General features: G+C 37.1%; 2 protein-coding genes across 6 annotated transcripts in view; one reads left to right on the top strand and one right to left on the bottom strand.

Moving 5' to 3' along the window:
- The first annotated feature begins 1,024 nt into the window (after nucleotides 1–1,024).
- LOC108373133 (dnaJ homolog subfamily C member 21) lies at nucleotides 1,025–3,916 on the top strand. The gene is made up of 2 exons (XM_017628983.1): nucleotides 1,025–1,850; nucleotides 1,910–3,916. Exons 1-2 carry the CDS (start codon nucleotides 1,245–1,247, stop codon nucleotides 3,089–3,091), a joined length of 1,788 nt encoding a protein of 595 aa, XP_017484472.1. The 5' UTR covers nucleotides 1,025–1,244; the 3' UTR covers nucleotides 3,092–3,916.
- A 26-nt stretch (nucleotides 3,917–3,942) lies between these two features.
- LOC108373150 (lipoma HMGIC fusion partner-like 2 protein) overlaps nucleotides 3,943–18,898 on the bottom strand; it is a 28,721-nt gene continuing 13,765 nt past the window's right edge. Inside the window, exons 1-5 of one of the 5 annotated variants that reach the window (XM_017629009.1) lie at nucleotides 18,570–18,794; nucleotides 18,254–18,447; nucleotides 4,756–5,365; nucleotides 4,577–4,690; nucleotides 3,943–4,515 (exon numbers count right to left, since the gene is read on the bottom strand). In XM_017629009.1, coding sequence (XP_017484498.1) covers nucleotides 4,373–4,515; nucleotides 4,577–4,690; nucleotides 4,756–5,227 — 729 coding nt within the window. In that variant the 5' untranslated portion in view covers nucleotides 5,228–5,365; nucleotides 18,254–18,447; nucleotides 18,570–18,794 and the 3' untranslated portion in view covers nucleotides 3,943–4,372. Of the gene's footprint in view, nucleotides 4,516–4,576; nucleotides 4,691–4,755; nucleotides 5,366–5,473; nucleotides 6,076–18,253; nucleotides 18,806–18,898 lie in introns of those variants that run through there. The other 4 variants (XM_017629023.1, XM_017629002.1, XM_017629029.1 and 1 more) reach the window with 4 other exon arrangements.

Here is an 18,898-nt window from a genome sequence, read left to right as displayed (position 1 = left end):
TCTGCCATTACGCAGGGATTGCTGCGCAAATTATACATTGCAGATGCTTATGAATCGCCAAGTATTAAGGTTTAAACAAGATAAGAGGATCCATTGATCTCATCTGGTCCCGACCTCGCCTGATGTATCTAATAGGTTTTTGCCAATCCTTAGTTGAAATGAAGACCGTATTTCCCAGAATGTTGCCCAAATCGCGTTCGTGCAGACCAAAAAATTATCCATCACTCAAAAACTGAGAGCGCAAAGTGACAGTTCTCCTGAAAAAAGTTGCAAATTCTTGCTGGAAAACTTTTAGCCAGCAGGAATTTGCAATCACGAAAAACATATGATTGTGGCACATGGTTGCATTTTTCTACGATAATTTGAATAAATAAGTTCGTTATATTTAAATTTTATAAGCACGAGCGATTTTTTTATGAAAAAAGAAAGTAAATAAATACTTGTTGATGTTATTAATTTAGTTAATTCCAATTATTTGAACTTAACTCGGCTGAAAAAATTTTATTCGCAATCAGAATGCAATTGAAACCAGCTAGTACGATAAATAAATTGAAATGTATGTTAAAGAAAGTCAGAACAACAAGAAATATACATGTATATCCTGTTTTTGTCCATCTCAAAGAATTTTAAAAATTCCATAAAAAATTATTATATTTGAAATGCAACCGTGGACACCAGTCAGCTGGCAGGGAAACTTGCAAATTCCTGCACATTTGCGTTCGTGCAAAAATTTGCAAGTTTCTCAACATGAGAGAGAATTTGAGAGAACTTTTTCTTTTTCTCTGATATTTTGAGTGATGGGTAATTCTTGCTGGATTTTCGGGCGAACAAACCTAATAAATTGTTTCTGTCATTTAAATCGTTCAAGCAATGATATAATTAATTTTTCTAATTTTAAATTTTAAATACTCCAATCATCTCTAATTTCTCCATTGCAATTTTTCCCCGAATAACCACTTTCACGAATCACCCGAATAAAAACTTTCTGCGAATATGGCAGCAATTTCAAACAGCTGATAATTTGACAACTAAACATATGGTGCATTTCACAAATTTCAAAAATGCCAACAACGTGAATTTTGGCAGATTTTTTCGTTTCAATTGGATGGTTTTCCTTGTATTGCACAATAAAATACATTGGAATTGTGTGTATGGTGCATTTGTTAAATAATCTGCAAAGATCAACTGCCGGTAAACATTCATCGCTCGGTAAATAAAAAATATCGTTTGGAAGATTTCCAAACATGAAGTGCTACTACGAAGAATTGGGGGTGTCGCGAGACGCCAACGATGCTGATATCAAGACTGCATACCGCAAATTAGCTTTGCGTTGGCATCCTGACAAAAATCCCGACTCGCTCGATGAGGCAAAGGAACGCTTTCAACTTATACAACAAGCGTATGAAGTGCTCTCTGATCCACAAGAAAGGGCATGGTATGACAATCATCGTGATCAAATATTACGCGGTAAAAACTCCGAATATACCGAGAATTGTCTGGATGTGTTTGAATATTTCACTTCATCATGCTTTCGAGGATATGGAGATGATGAAAAAGGATTCTATTCAGTATACAGGCAGGTGTTCGAAAAGATCGCCGCCGAGGATGCCGAATTCATCGACGATGAGGATGAAGTTGAGCAGATACCGACATTTGGTGATTCAAAGAGTAGTTATGAAGATGTTGTTGCACCTTTCTACGCTTATTGGCAAGCGTATTGTACTAAGAAAACATACACATGGCTGTGCCCGTACAACGTAAAAGAGATAAGGGATCGGCGTGTGTTGCGCGAGGTTGAGAAGGAAATGAAGAAAATTATGCAGAAGGCGCGTAAAGAACGCAATGAAGAGGTAAACTATTTCTAATATATTGAATTACTATACGTTACATTATAAAAACTAAATTTCAGGTTCGAAATTTAGTATCCTTTATACGCAAACGAGATAAGCGAGTTCAAGCGTATAGAAAAGTGCTGGAGGAGCGTGCAGAACTTAACCGCAAGAAGCAAGAGCAGAATAGATTAGAGCAAATACGTAAACGGCAACGTGAGCTTGAAGAAATGCGCGCAAACCATAAACAACATAACCAAAATAATGATGAATATGAAACGCTGCTTAAGCAACTTGCACAAGACTATAGTGACAGTAGTGCGGAAGAAGATAGCGAAACAGATGATGATGAAGACGAGGGAGATGAAAACGAAGTATTAGAATCTGGAGAGGAGGACTTCTATGTAGATGATCTTTACTGTGTGGCCTGCAACAAGGCATTCACGAACGAGCGCGCTTATGCCAATCATGAAAGCAGCAAAAAACACCGCGAAGCCTTGGAACGCATGATACTAGAAATGCAGGCAGAAGAGGAAGCGCTTCAACCAAATAATGACGCCGAGGAGGAGGTGGAGAGTGAAGAATTGGTTGATAATGGAGCAGAAGAAGTAGAAAAGGAAGTTCAAAGGCAAACGGAAGAATTCGTTGAGGCGGCTATTGCAAGTGTAACGCTTGAAGCAAAGGAGGAGGAAGAACCTGCCAGTAGGAAAGCGAAGAAGAATAAAAAAGCACGAAAAAATGTTAAACTCAATAAATCACAAAAAACCATCGAAGATGATGAACAGGAAGAAACCGTTTCTGCAGATTTCCTAGCGCAAGCAAAAATAGCTGACAGCGATGAAGAAGATTGGAATAGTAGTGGTAAGAAGTCAGCACGTAAAAACAAAAACAAGAAGCAGGTGAAAAAGGCTTCTATGGAAGATGAAAAGGCAAACTTGTCAGAACAAAATGCTAAAGTAACAGAGAAACACGAAGACAAAGTGACAATTCTTCAAAAGGAAATTGATGAAGTTAGTGAAACAGTTGCAGCAGATGTTGTTGTTAAGAAAACCCAACCCAAGGCAAAGTCAAAAGACGTTGAGGAGTCTACAGCAACGACGAATGTGTGCGTGACTTGCAAGGCTACTTTTCCTTCTAAAAATAAACTTTTCAATCATTTGAAGATCACCAATCATGGCGTGTACATACCAAAAGCGAAAACGGAAGTGAATGCAGCAAGTGCGGAGGGTAAGAGTAAGAAGGGTAAAGGTAAAAAGAAATAAATGATAGTGGGAATATGTAGTGTCTCCTATTAAACGAAAAATGCGAATTTTCTACTTTTTGAAAAGGCTTGAACTGTGAAAATTTTAGTAATTTATATTATGATTTTGAATCTATGCTATTTCCCTAGCTTTACTAAAAATGTAACAGTACAATGTCTTAGGAATCATTTTCTAGCATGCTTTATGGCGTTCTTAGTTTTGGTATATTTGAATGAAGCCTAAAATATGGGAGTTGAAAATTTTAAAACACATGCATAGCCATGTAATTCAAAATTTTAGGTTTTTAAAGAGGTAAAGCTGATGCAGTAAATTTAGTACTACACTTTTATTTAATTTGGGTTGTGTTTTTGTAAGATCATAAAAACTCACCAAAAAGTCTTAGTTATCTCTTCCAATATTATAAATAGATATGTATATATTTGATATGTGAATTAGATAAGGAAAAACTTTTCAACTACTAAAAAGCGTTTTTAAAAATGATAATGAATACTTTACAAAAAAGCCATTATTAACTTTATTTATTTCTAGCTTATTGACGTCTGCTTTTTTAAAGCACAATTTAAATAAAATGTGAATGTTTTACTGCCCCAAGTGCCACTCTTAAAAATTATTTCTTACCGACTCGATGCATAGCTGTAGACAACTAGATTTTCGAATTGATCCGCAATTCATATAATTTGTTGTCTATTATATTTGCTTTAAAAAAATTATTCTGCAGTACTTACATACATATGTATGCGCTTATGTTAATGCATCTCATAAAACGTATGTAAGATATATGAAATGCAGATATATGAAGTGCTATTCAGCCCAAAACTAATTAAACAATAAATTTATCACACAATTACGAATATTTTCATAAATTTCTTTAATTTGGGATATTATCTTATATCTACATGCATACGTACATTTTTAAGCTTTATGAAGCCCCGTTTCAAGAATTTGTATGCCTCACTGGAGACAGGTCTAACAAAATGAGTTTTTATATACTGCTTGTAATATTTATATTAATAGGTATACATAAGTACATTCTTATAAATGCAAATACTATGATACTTGAGTATGTGTACACATAGTACGTTAGCTTACAAAACTTAAGCTCAGAAATTTCTCATTACTACTTATTTATTAGAAGATCTTAACACGATTAAGAAAATAAAAGCATAAAATATATTTACAAAACAGTTAACTTATGTATATGATACTCGTAAATTCGAAGCACAACAATCAATGCGACTGATAGGAAAAATTCCGCGAAGATCCCTAAAAAAAATTCGAAAATCATGGAATGCACACCAATCGATTGCCCTCCTCAACGCGGCGTTTTACACGCGTACGCATATTAGACGATTCTGCCTTCAGACTGATGCCAGCACAAATGAAACAAAGCACCGCTGCCGCCACAGCACAGTAGAAGGAAATGCCTAAGAGGATTTCAAATGCTGATAATCGCATATAAAGTAAAAAATTTTAGTAAGCGCTTACCAATAGAGCAACCGGCTGGATAAAACGGTTCGGCATCCGCGCCACATAGCAGCTGCACTCTGGGCACACCCCAGGCTAGTGGATGTAAAAAAAGCGCCAACATAATGCTGATCGCTGCAAAAACCAAATAAATTATTTAGCATTAATTCACTATTACTGCAATCGTACGAATGACTCACCTGACACCACTTGCGCACAGCCAGTCATATTGTGTATACTCTTGCCAAATGCCGATTGTCGACAGCAAGTGATGAGCGTAAATGCTACCGTAATCGAGTGCACCGCAAAACCCAGTGACATGAAGAACATTGTGGCCTTCCACGCAACTGGATAGACATTGTTATCTGTCGCAAAACCATCCAAGTCGAAGGGGCCACAATGATAGCCATAGTTGCGCATCACTTTGCAGCGCGTATAGATGCCCACAGAGGGATAACGCACCGTTGGTACAAGCGACACTAACTGAGTATCATTTTGGACCTCTTGCTGTATGCCCGTTTGTAAGGAAGCGCTTGAGCCGACACTGACGAGCGTTGGATTTGGACCAATAAGCCATTTGGGTGTGACTATCGCCGAGGCGATCAACATGTCGGCTATGAGGCTCAACACGAACCAGACTAGACTGCCACCGGTGATGATGATGTAACACATATTTACTTAATTCCTTGCTCCTCTTGCCACAAAAATTTAATCGCTGCTCAGCTGGTATTAGTACTCGTACCTGAATCGCCGCCGCTTGCTACTGACCGTGCTCAATGCATTTGAACGCTGGAGTGGCATGAAAAGAAACTGAAGAAATGCGATAAGCAAAAATCACTTTTAGGTATTTTATAAAGAACTAAACATAAAAACAAGTATTGAACAGAATGTTTGTTTGCTTTGGGGATTCTGCTTTACCCGAGCGCCCGCTATTCCTGCATTAGCTGACCCAAATTTCAGTTCCACAAAATTTGTGAGTAAACAAATTGAATACAACAAAAACAAAAGTATAGTGGTTCTCATGAATGTTATTCAAACGCTTCTGCATAGGGCAAAAACAATTCAACACTACGAAGACCAGAACAAAAAAATCACTGCACATTATAGATCGCTGAAATGACATCATGGCGCTTCATATTGGGATCTTTGTGTGCTTACTTATGGCATTATACATAGGTACAAACCAATGATTTTATATTCAAAACTTGTGTGGCGAATGTACATACATATGTACATAAATATGTATGTACATTAGACTGCTTCGCGTGTTATTTCCTCCCTTAGTTTCAAAGCTGACTTCAAGAGGATTTAATTGCAATACAAATCACCACCCTAAAAAGAACTAAAATCGTGTTTTCTTCATACATTTTCTCTTTGGAAGCGGACTTCTGAGTTTAGTAGAATCCTTTTCCTCATCTAGTCTGTTTACTTAGGAGTGGATGAGGGTATGTCTCTCATTTATTTCTATACCGGGCTATCGGCCCCATGGCCCACTTAAATCGCACATACCTATGATTTAATTTGATAGACTTGCGGCTACACCCTACTAGGTTTACTTAGGCGCAACAACAATAAATCGCCATATACCGCCTTACAGCATATGTTTGGTAAGATCGAAAGGGCTATAGATTACGACGAAACTGTGGGCCAAATATAGTAAAACTGCGTTTTTAGTTTTTCTCTCTGACGTCAGGATTTTTTTTAAGGACTTTGTGGCTTCAAAGATATGATTACTTCCAAAGATGATTAAAAAAATTCACTCCCATGCACCAAATAAAAGACACCCAAAAAGGCCACCAAATAAAAGACAAAATTCTGTAGAATTGAAAAAAATTAAATTTTTTGCTTCACAAGGACGAATAGGTATTGAAAGTGTCCCTTTAATTAGTTTTATTTTTTTAAGCGAATGAAGTTAGAAGGACGAAATTTTATTATTAATTATTGTCGTTATTTCAAGGATATTCAATGATAAAATGTGAAAAGAACATTTTTAATACCTAATCGTCTTGATGCAGCAAAAAATTTAATCGGCCTTAATCCTACAGAATTTTCTCTTTAATTTGATAGTCTTACCGTTTTTTTTACATTGCACTGAATTTAAAAAAAAAATTGAAATAATTATATATATCATTTCCTTCAAAAAAAGTCCTGACGTCAAAGAGAAAAACTCAAAACGCAGTTTTACTATATTTGGTCCATGGGTTCCCGAATATATACAATTTTTTGTGTGTGAAATTTACTGTCGCACGGTGTTATAAGAATGGTGCGCTCGTTGCAAAAAAAAATTTAATACAAGAATTTAGTGATGTGCGTCTTGATCGCACACAAATGGAGGGACATAACCTCCGAACGGCAGATGGGATTTTTTTAATTTTCACGCCTGTGTAGAGGAACACATTGACCACATCTAAGGGGCTACTATTTACAACAAGACTCATTGCAGGGACAATGTGACCTTCAAAACACATCCACTCTCAGGGATATAGAACAAAAAGGAGAACTTCCCACATAACTACAAGGTATTTTTCCCTAACGGATCCAACTGGAACAAAATCCTTGGAGGATAGCTACATTTATAATTTTGAGGGCTACAAGGCTGACCATGGCAGAATTCTATGGCATAAAGCCCAGTACCGTGGACTCACAAGGTTAGGGGCCACATCATCGGGTACAAGAGGTCTTCAAGAGATCGGGTATCAGCGTCCCTTGTTCCGCTACTTTCAAACTAACTACAACTAACTCTTCATTTTTCCAGAACAAAACTTTTCCGCAAACTAATTTCTTATAATACAGAGATAGATAAAATCACTGATATGTGAGAAGAAGATGCAATGCGACCTGAAAGGTTTTTGTTTCTTTTTAGAGCGTCCCTAACCCAGTATGCCCAAGACACTCTCGCTTCCCTTATGAATTCTAAGCGGGCTATAGTAGTCGAATTCTTTTTGACTAGGGGTTTGGCTATTACAGATCAAAAAAAAATTAATCTTTGTCTAGCCAACACGGACAGTCACAAGGAATGTGCTCGGAAGTTTCCTCGTCCTCAAGGCAGACCTGGAATTCTCTCCGATAACTCTTATCTGGTGCATATGAAATTGTAATTGGTTGAGCTCGGTTAGGTACCCAAATTGTAGCCTGCTGTCAATTCTATTTGTAATATCCGATCTATTAAAAAGGTTGCCGAAGAACCTAAAAGGCGAAAATTCGAATTTTCAAAATAGTTTTCATACAAATCTTGGTAGTTTCGTCAAAGTTTGAATTTTGTTGTTAAAGGGGATGTCTCTTTTTATCATTAAGAAAGTTTCTTCTCATTTTCGTTGTTGGTGTTTCCGACAGGGTAGGAGTGTGATGTAATGTAACCGGTTTGTCTCCAAACCAAATTTGACAAGGGATGACGGAAAACCGTTCCACATTACATCAAGAAAGTTTCTATTCAATAATGTATTACAAAAGCTGATATATTTTCCTAATCTAACTAGAGCTCATACTTTGCTTGGAGATGACGACTATATTCCTTACAAGAATTAATATGGACAAAGGTTGTGGCAAAATTAATTATTCGAATTTCTTTTTTCAAATCCTTGAAGTCATTAAATTACTAATTGAACTTTGGAAAGCCGTGTTTATTTTCAATTTCCGCTTGCTTACATTTGTATCCAATTTCAATTTGTTCAATTACGTTCGATAGGCATGACTTGGCCTATTAATTTGCATTACATATTCAACTTAATATCTATGTACATACATATGTATGTATGTATGTATGTATCTTCCTTTTCTAAACTCCGCAGCTTGTCCATTTGTCATGCCCATAATTGGTGGGCACTCCCGTATTTTATTAAACTTTTTTTACTATCGCACTTGGCACATATTTCAGCGGCTAAAACTTATGAAGCTAATTTACAAAAACAACAAGACTTAATCCAGCTGCAACAACACGCGATTTACACATTTCGCGAAGACACACAAATGCAAGCATACATATGTATGTATATACCTAAATATATTAGGATGCCTCACGAAAAAAGTGGCTGCTGAAAAGCGACGGGAATCACGGCTCACAATAACTTATTTTGTCTCAATTCGGTGTCTGGACTAGGTAGCTCGGTCGGGGTTTATCAAAATACTCTTATATGTATGCGGCGTCGTAATAGGTGACGAATTATGGGTCCACACTACAGATCTCAAAATAAAACCACATTGTTTGGGGTTTTGAATAAGGGTAACCTGCTAGTTGTCCTTTAATGGCCGTTTACCTATATTCACAGGATAAGTTTTGGCGAATGTCCTCTTGTATTTACATATACAGATTTTTTTACGCGTTTATCGACATTAGGCTTGCAGCACAGTTTGGTGTCTAATACAACGCCCAGGCATTTTGCTTCAGAGGTTAGTGTGAGAGTAGTTCCATTGAGGGAAGGGAGTCTGAATTAGGTTTTTTGCATTTTCTTGGTAAAAAGCATCCCTTCTGTTTTGCTCGGATTCTCGCAAAGACCTTTTTTTTAATTCACGAGCGTGTTCCATATATTGAGTGGAAAAGACCTAAGGAAGGATGTACAACTTATTCGCTTCTTCTCGGGTTCGAAACTATATTGATTGCCTTGTAGACTATCTTTAAAAACAAAAAAAAAAACCTTTTGACTGGTTTTATCTCTTAGCTAAGCGCAAGGCTTAGAGGGCAGCCTCTAAGCAGAAAGTGTTTGGCCGAGCTTCTTCTGCAATTTGGGGTGAATTTACTGCGCAAAACTTTTCTTAATATGATATGTAGTGTTTTGTACACACAAAAATACTTCTTCAATGAGATATGTATATTAGGGTGCCCATCGAAATTTGATTTTTTTTTTTAATTTCAAGACCCTACCCCCTAATTTCCTTCAAAAATCATTTAGAGGTCGCGACTTGCCATTTTAGGCCGATTTCAAAAATTTGGTCGAGATCGGAGAAGTAGTTTTGAGATACACATATCAGATTTAAGTGTGCAGTGCCACCCCCATTTTCCTAAAAAAAAATTTAAAAGCCAATTTTTTGCTAAAGAGCGATTTTATATATCAATTTTGAGTAAATATTGATGAATTTTTTAGCCACATTGCTAAAAAAATCTGAAAGCCTGGTACATACACAACATAAATTCAAGGCCGTATTTATGAAAATTCGCCTAACTTCGGTAATTTGTATGCGATTGCAATAAATTAGATATCAGCTTATTTGAAAATAGATTTAATTTAATTAGTACTACATATTTTGAAATTGTGGAAATTAGTGATGGTCAAAACTTAAAAAATTAAACCGATGAAAACTCCCAACAATCCAAGTCTGACAATAAATTATTATGCATCATCTCACAACATATCGATGGCTGAGTGGAAGATCGACCTATCTCGGCAGCCAGTTCGAAAACGCCCTATCTCAGAAAATTTTCCAACAACGCTTTATCTCAGAAAACTTTTCAAGAACGCCCTACTTCAGAATTTGATTGGAAAACACCATACCTGAGAAAACACCCTACCGAACTAATAAAAAAGGGTAAAAAGTAAAAAATAACCACTCATGCTCATTTGCCCGTAGTTGCGTATGTAACGTATACACCCTGTAGCACCATATGCAGCCATCAAATATGTTTACTCGCACGCCTTAAGCATTTAAGATTTTTACACAGTGTCATTATGCAAATATATATTATTTTCTTATGTATATACAAATTTAAGAATGAATTTCGAGTGCACCAATAAAAATTGTAAAAATGGAATTTTAGTTTCTCAAATCATAGTCATCTTTTACTCAGTGTACTCAGATATTCTGCAAGCTGTAATTTTCTTTAATTTCGTGGTGTACTCTTCAAACTTCACAGATATGTTGTATTTGATGCCAACGTCAATTGCCTCTTAAGCCGGGACCACACGATTTGTACATTTGTACAGATTTGTTCATTTAACCAGTTACAGAGTGGGGTTTTCTTTATTGTGCTGAACTCATTCTCGATACAAATTTCTAGCCAATTCCACTCTGTGGTTGCCAAAATATACAAATTTACAAATCGTATGATCCCTGTTTTATATGAACATTCTCTTTGAAAACGTACCAAAGTTATTAAAAAACCGATTATGATTTTTATTAGTGACAATGAAAAAATTAGTCATTTCGGTTTTAAGGCAAAAATTGTTCAAATAATTGATTTATTTTTTATTGTACTTTTTCTGGAACTCCATTGATTGAAATAAATCCAATAAGACTGCTTAAGCTTTTTTGCCGAGCGAAGGGAGTGACCCTAAAAAAACAACTCGTGGGATTTACTCATATGTATATGGGATTAGGTCATATTTTTTCATGATCCATCCTAATGTACAGATTCATATACACTTACATACATTAATATGTATGTAGCTCCCCATTATAGTGGAAAACAAAGCGTCGGAAGCACAATGACCTGTAAATTATTTCAAATTAGTGAAAAGTGTTTATGGAAAAAGGGCACTGCGAGGGCGAGTACTCGTAGACCTGACGCCAAATAAATACAGCGGGTGGTATGGAGCGCTAAGAGAAAACCTGTGTACGCTTTGTGGTTGATGTACTACATACTATGTACATAGTTAGATACATATGCAATGTTGCGCCTATTGGTGAGGTGATTTAAAGCTTTTGACGCGGCTGAAGCGTGAAAGTAATTTAAATGTAAAACAAGCAGCTGATAGTGGCACTTTTTTTCTTCTTTATTATAGATGGTGCGCCATGCACTGAATTTGCCTTAAACACGCTCAATGCGTCAACCCGACAATTAACGGTACAATTAATTAAAATGTAAACAAAAAGCGCACATATGTGACGTTTAGTTCCAGGCTGGTTGGAACACAAAAAGCTGTTGTTAAGCACTTCCGCCCACTGAGTGTTCAACAACGAATGCTTCAGGGACTTCATTTATACGTATGTATGTACATACATATGTAGTGCCATACAAGACACATTACTTTTTTATTCTAAAATTTCCAGTTCACTTTTTAGCCCCTTTGGCAAACTACATGCATACACTTAGACAACCCATTGTAATTGAAGTTTAAATGATAATGATGATGGCTCCCAATGCGGAAGCTATAAACAAATTGCAACAGACGCAGGCCTTGTTGTGGTATATAGTACAACACATGTTTGTTTGTCTAACAGTAAACTTTTCCATGATCTCGCGCCGCCGCATCGGCTGAACTTCAATTACGATGGCCCATCAACGGGATATCTGCTGCGCTGACATTAACTTTTATCCCATGGACCATCTTCCAATTGGCGCACAGTGTTCAAATTTCATCATCGTCAGCAGAAAAAAAAATTGCACTGAATTTGGTCTGGAGTCGGCCACGTGAAATTGGACCTTAATCTAGCTGAATCGAACTAAAGCCATATGGGACGTAAGGCCTCGTTTTTTTTGTAAGAAAATTTTGTTGGAAGCATAATTTCGAGATTTGTAGACAGCGAACAACCATCGCGTTCATGCGATTTGCTACTTCTGGACTTCGATTTGGTGTCCGAAAATTCTTAAAAAGCTTTATTCTGAAACTTGGTGCAGGGTTATAATCTAGAGCCGCTTATTAAAAGATTACGGGCTTTAGAATTAAAGAGTTTCCATGAATTGATACAAACGTAAGATCGATTTAAAAAATTTTAGTTTGAATACAACCGCAACCCGACCGGAAATGAAATTGGATGCTCTTTATTCACATTTCGGATATTCTATCTACCGAGCTAATTAACTACTAAAATCAGAGGTTTGATTCGCTCTAACAACAACTATATATAGGCATGTATTATGTGGCATTGAAAGCGTTTGGATCCAAAGTGGTGAAGTTAAGAATTGTTCGGAAATGTCGCGCACCGCCAACATCATTGAGTCGACGGCCCGGAAATGAAGATCAACGGGGCAGATAACTCCAGAGCATGTTTAAATTATGAAGGCTACACTTCTCCACCCCGCTGAATTGTAATAGCACTGAAGTCAGCGAAGGAGATGGACCTATGCACTCAGCTGTGGACGACGAAATCAATGTCCTACCGGCCGAATATGTCGAGATACAAATAGGAATTGCTTGGATGAGCTATTTAACCCTCTGCAACTGACGTGGTAGCCTGACAGAGAACGAATGTTCGACATTTTTCCCGAGCTTCAATAACATTGAGTTTATTATATGACTATTTCATTACTGAGTATACTGCGGAAGTTTATGCAGAAAACGAAGCCTAAAAATATGTACCACTAAGCTATAAGCAACATAAATAAATTTGTATACATTTTGGTTATTGTTATGTGGTCCATAGTTTTAGGCTTCGTTTTCTGCAGTCGGACAAGCATATGCCTGCCGACAAAAATTAAGAAGCCTTTATACATTGGCCATGGCGAGTACCACATACAACGAAACGCTCTTGCCCTGAAGAGCTCCACATCACTTTGAATTTTATGAGCAAAGAAAGCGAATAACGTAGCAATAGGCTTCCATCTGATGCTCGATAGTATCCATCCTTGAGTTAACCATATCAACTCTCTCTAAATAAGAAAAGTCCCTCGGTTAGACCTAACTTCAATGTTTGTTCTAGGTGGGTTATATGGTTCCTCGATTAGCCGAAACCTAAATTTTTTGTGTGGTAAAAAGTCCATTATACCTTAAGAATATGTCCTGCCAACTGTCAAAGGATGTGAAGTTAGGCTAATTTTGTTTATAACCGCCCACTAGGAAGTGACAGGAAAATAGTTAAGGACGCGACATTTTAACAAGTTTAGCTATTTTCCTTTTAAATGAGCAGAAGAAAGGTAGCAAAAACTTGTTAAAATGTCGGGTCCCTATTTATTTGAATGTCAACGTATGAACATTTAGATTAGGTTAGGTTAATCTGGCCGGCGTTGAGCCGCACATAGACCGTTGCCAGTTGGAGCTGGGTTTTACGCGTTAAAGTAGACATCACAATGCATGTCAACGTTTTTTTTTTTTGCAAATTTAAGTAGATATTTCAGCCCTACTTTTGACATGTCCTCTAACTTCTCGAATTGGCAGGCTTCCAAGCATTTTAGTCGGGTTTCTGATCAGCAGGCTCATCTGATATTTCATTACCCTCTATTCCCTTGTGGCCGGGCACCCAATAAATATGCATCCTTCTGTCGGCGGCCAGCCAGTCAATGGCTGCCCGGCTGCGAAGTTCGTTTATGGATGAAATACTATATGAGGTAACTGCCTTAATTGCCTATGCAAATTCAAATCCGATTTGACGCTCAAAAAACACTGTATTTCGCTGTGCCGCCAGTAATATGAACTTCTGGAGATGGAGTCCCAATAGACGCGCGTCAGCCGGGTTACAATCAAACGAGTTGATTGGACTCACCAAGCGACGCGTCCGCGGAATGCTTTAGTTGCTGAAGCTCCCACAGCGCTCCTCACTGCACTTATAAAATATTTAATTTGTTTAGAGCTCCGAAAAGTGACTGCAATCACCAACACAGGCAGGCAACATCAACGTGGAGTCAGTCCAGGCGGTGGCGGCATTGATGAGATGAGCGCGCGTCAGCCGCTATCGCATCATCAGCAGTTGTTTTACATGTTTCTAAAAAGCTACTGCTGTTGTTGTTGTAATTGCAGCACCACAATTTGACTAGCTGTTGTGGTTGTTGTTGTTACTGCATGCGCAGATCGTTATTAGTTGGCTGTTTGATGGCATGTGGCAATGTGGCAGGCTGGCTGCTCATAATTGGATGATTGTGTTTTGGCAGCTGAAAGAAATAAGAGCGCCGCGCGGTGCGATGCGATGCGGCAGGGTTGAGTGCATGGCGCTTGTGGCTTACAGCAATGTTGCTGGCAATGCAGGGCCATAACAAAAAGCGCAAGGCATTGTAATTGATATTGTTGTTAGAGATATTTGTGTACTTGATTTTTATTTTCTCAATTACAAATTAAAATTGAGTTGCATTTGGTTTTTTTTTTTGCTTTGGCTTTGTGGTAAGCGTGGGTTCAATGAAAAAAAAAAACAAACACACAATAGAATAAAAAATAAATTCATCTTGGCAATAAAGTAATAACAACAATGCAATGCACATACGCGTATGTAATTTCGTATTCTGTCAATGCAATTTATGCGTTGACTGTCTGATTGACTAGTTGGTTCCATAGAATTATATCGGTTGGAGCTGGAGGCGGTTGGCGGGTGGAGGACGGTTGTGTAAATGCAATAACTGTAGTTAATCATAGGAAATAGCAAACTATGGTGGGTTGATTGTACACATGAAGAGAGTGCAAAGGGGGATAACTGCGAGTATGTATGTACATAGTCGTATGGGTCGATGTTGCTTATTATGGTTTTTGGGGTGCGGCCATTCACTGCCATTGCCGCTTACTGACTGCCAACCAGGCAAACAAGCAAACAAGCCAAGTAAACTAAAGGGAAATACCGTCAAACGGGGAATGAAATGTATACAAATAAATGAGTATGTGTGTATTAACTATCCTCTGATAGAGCGGACAGACAGACAGTTGGAACCATTGTTACTTACCACAATGATTATTATGGTGAATGAAACAGTAACAATAACAACTACGGAAAAAAGCATAGCAGTAAGTCAATAAAAATACAAGCACAGTAGTGCGTCAAAAAATTTTAGAAGAATAAACTAAAAATAATAAAAGAAAAAAAATGAACTGCCTAGAAGCTCTTCGGGCTACAGACAAATAAATGCTCGCTACCTACACGAAAAATGGGACAGGCTGGCAAAACATGTACAGAAAATATGATTAAAAACACATTCAAAGCTGAAAACAATTATATCGAAAAATCATTTTTGGCCTAAAAAGAATATCTATCAAACAGTATTTTTTTATAATAGCACAGACTGATATTATATGACCTAATAAAATTTATAGGCGTCTCGATTAACTCGAATACGCCCAGAACTTTTTTGGCTCAGATTTCGATTTTTTTTTTTAAGGTTGCCTCTTATAGGGATAAGGGCCACGTAGACACTTTATGAAAAATTAGAAACGTAGTTATCTTCGATGACGTATTATTAAATGAAAAATACTAGTGACAAATATTTCGTTCGGTTTGGCGTTATTTTTTTTTCTTCGAAAAATACGACGCCTACTGCTTGCGTGGCCATATGGTCACGTTACTTTTTTTTTGGTAGCGAATAACCGTTTTAGTTGGATGTTTATTTTTCCCACAATTTTTAATCATTTATTTTGATTTTTACTTTTTCGCTCATATTGCCATCGTAGTTTTCAGATTTAATTTTTTAGATCATAAAAAATTAAATAGGTTATAAAAATGCAATCTCCAAAAAAATCCAAAATAACGATTATTTTCAATCGAAAAAATAAAATTTCAAATTTAACAATTACTAGTTCCGTTCCTCAACTTTTCTGGATAAAGCCTGTAAAACTGTCAATAAGAAAAATGCTCTCAGAGAAAGAGAGAAAATCCAAAAATTACAGGGTTGCTTAACCAAAATTCTTACAAAACTTGTTATTTCTTCACTAAGATATATTTAATATGGTAAAAATCCAGATGTACTTTTTTTTTTGCTTTTCCAAATTTCAAATCGTTTGAACAGATGATGGTTTGACACTTTGCCAGATTTTACCAGCAAAAATTCTTCGCTTAAAATTTTGCAACTTCTGACAAAGAGCGGAACGATTTTACCCTCCCATTTTTCACCTACTTTGCCAGAGAACCGAGTACGGGAACGCTTTCTGGTAAATTCCTGTAAATTCTGCGAGTTAGGGAACGCGACTATTCTTAATAAAAAAAAAAACAAAAATATCTTGAACGGTTATCGCGGGCCCTGATTTTTTGAGAAAGTTTTAGTTTTATATTTATGTAAGTACATTAGACCGTACCACCTTGCAAAAAAATAAGAAAAAGTTCGCCATACACCCCTGGGTCAAGAGATTTATTCTAGGTAATTTCGAACAAATATATTTTTTTGCCGAATATAGAGGTTGGCTTAATATATTTTTTGGTGACACCTACATTCGGCAATACTTTTTTTCAAATAGTTCTACTGGAATAATCGAAATACTTCCTTAGCAAAAGTTTAATGATTTATGGTGAGCTTTAATTTACTAACATTAGGGTTATACGTCAGAATTATAAGAACGGATATCTGATGGGTAAGTACTAGAAGAACGGGGTACTTGAGATCAATGAACTTGGAAAAAAGAAAAAATAGTCTCCTCGACACAAAAACATCGATATAGCATACTTTAAGATCCGACTGTAAATACCGCTACATACGTCCGCTAAAAAAAAAATAGCTTTGCAAAAATCCTTTATATTAAGGGGCGTACGGCAAACTTCTGGCCCAGTTTAATGTATGTACATTAGGGGGGACCAAAAATTCATATGAAAAAGTAAAGTGGGAATTTTTATGCTCTCACCCCCTAGAATTGAGGTCGCTCAAAGCGCTCACAACTTTGTATGTCTTTTATATGAAAAACCCCACTTTTCGTAGAAATTCCCCATAATAATACCCAATTTTTTTGTTTTCACCATTTTTTCATAGTAACTATATTTTATAGGTCCGCCAAAACCCCTAGAAAATGTCAGAAAATGCTATGGGGGATAAATAAAAAATCTTTAGTATTAAAAATGGTTAAATAAACATTTGGGTATTGTTATTGGAAGTCTCCTGAAGAGAACGAGAGCTTTCTGATCGAAAAATATTGATTTTCGAGAATTTCATACCATGAGCGCTTTGAGCACCTCTAAATATTTTTTGATTTCAAAATAAAAAAATATGGGTATATTTTCTCACTATATAACAATCTTACGGGGTGAGAGTATTAAAATTCCGACTTTACTTATTTCTGACCACCCTAATGTGCCCAAATACCTGAATATACATATGTACCTCATATGCTGGCAAGGACTTCTTATACTTTTGAGCTGCCATCACCAACGATTCACTAAGGAATAACCATCGCCAGTCGGCTCTACCGCAATTTTAAGTAGACTATCAAGACGCACAGCTCTGTCCCTCTCTCTTCTGACTAAATTTAAACTCTGTAAGAATCTCAATCTGACGAATTTTTATATATGTATGTTTAGGAGCAGAGATTCTTTATTGATTTTATGTGAAAATTCTTAAAAGGTTCATTAATAGGAACATCTTAGGTAGGTAGGTGGTAGAGATGTACGCTGCCATTCAGTAGGTGCGGGCTACGATTTGGTTTCTTGAAACAAGAAGAATGTCTTTTTGAAGAAAAACAATATAGTCTTGTGCTATTTGATTAGGTTGTATTTTGTTCTCAATGCAATCGCCCTTTGCCTGTGCGAAGTTCTGTAATTTTTACGACCCACGTACGGGGAGAACTTTCAGAGACTAGGTATTGTAACAGCCCAAAAACGGTCAAAGGGAATGGAATGCTGGTGAAGTGACAGTTATTGGCCAGTATAAATCTAGATCGCTCAGGTCATATAGACCCGATTATCGTGGGATTGGTCAGCACAATCTAAGCTTGATCAGTTCTTCATTTCGATTTTCAGGTACTGAGAAATTACGCAAATACGCTTCTTATAGAAATTACAGACGGTAAGGAGAAGAAATCGGTACTTTGGCAGTGGGAGGTTCAAATTCGGTTAATCTTTTATTTCTCCTACAAAAACAGATCATCGCATTCCTCTCTTATAGTAACACAGATGTCTTTTAAGCATAAAAAACACCTCTTTTATTTTCATAACTTTTGCTTTCGAGGAATTCCTATGCCACCAGGGAGCAAGCCACTCCCTTAGCTCCTTTTCCTGCGGTTCTTGTTTTCAACTTTTCAATTTGTGCTTTTGCATATATGTCTGTATTTACACACTTCACGCCTTTGCAACACTAACCAGCAGCAGCCACTGATCGCGCGAACTGGAGCAAATCTTTGCAGCTCCAACTACAAAAAAAAAATCAATCAGCCAGGCAGCTTGCCAGCTTCCACGGTACGAGTACAAAACAATAGCAAATCATTCAAAAGCAAGAACAAATAATCGAAAAGAAAATCAGAGCAACACCAACGCAAATCTTCAAATGAACTCAGCGCGACCGACAAAATCAATTTAAGCGTAAAGAACGAGAGTTCGAATACAATTTTGTTGCTGCCACAACGAGGGCTACGACAAGACTGAAGTCAATAGTCAACTGAAATTACTTGCGCTTTGGTGGCGCGGCATCAGCACACGCAATGCTGGGGCGGCGCAGCAATGTTGGAGGCAGCGAACTTTTCGATGGCAGAACGTACGTAGATACGTATGTATCTACATCTAAACCAGCCGGCCAGCCAAACAACCACCCCGTCAACAACGCCACCCGCCCGACACAGCTAGTAGTACATACAACACAGCTGA

This window comes from Rhagoletis zephyria, unplaced genomic scaffold (assembly GCF_001687245.7).
Source record: "Rhagoletis zephyria isolate East Lansing unplaced genomic scaffold, Rhagoletis_zephyria_1.1 Rzeph_scaffold_00078, whole genome shotgun sequence".
NCBI classification, from domain to species: domain Eukaryota; kingdom Metazoa; phylum Arthropoda; class Insecta; order Diptera; family Tephritidae; genus Rhagoletis; species Rhagoletis zephyria.
The sequence above is the reverse complement of the archived record's forward strand: the minus strand, read 5'-3'. Positions and strand labels throughout refer to the sequence as shown.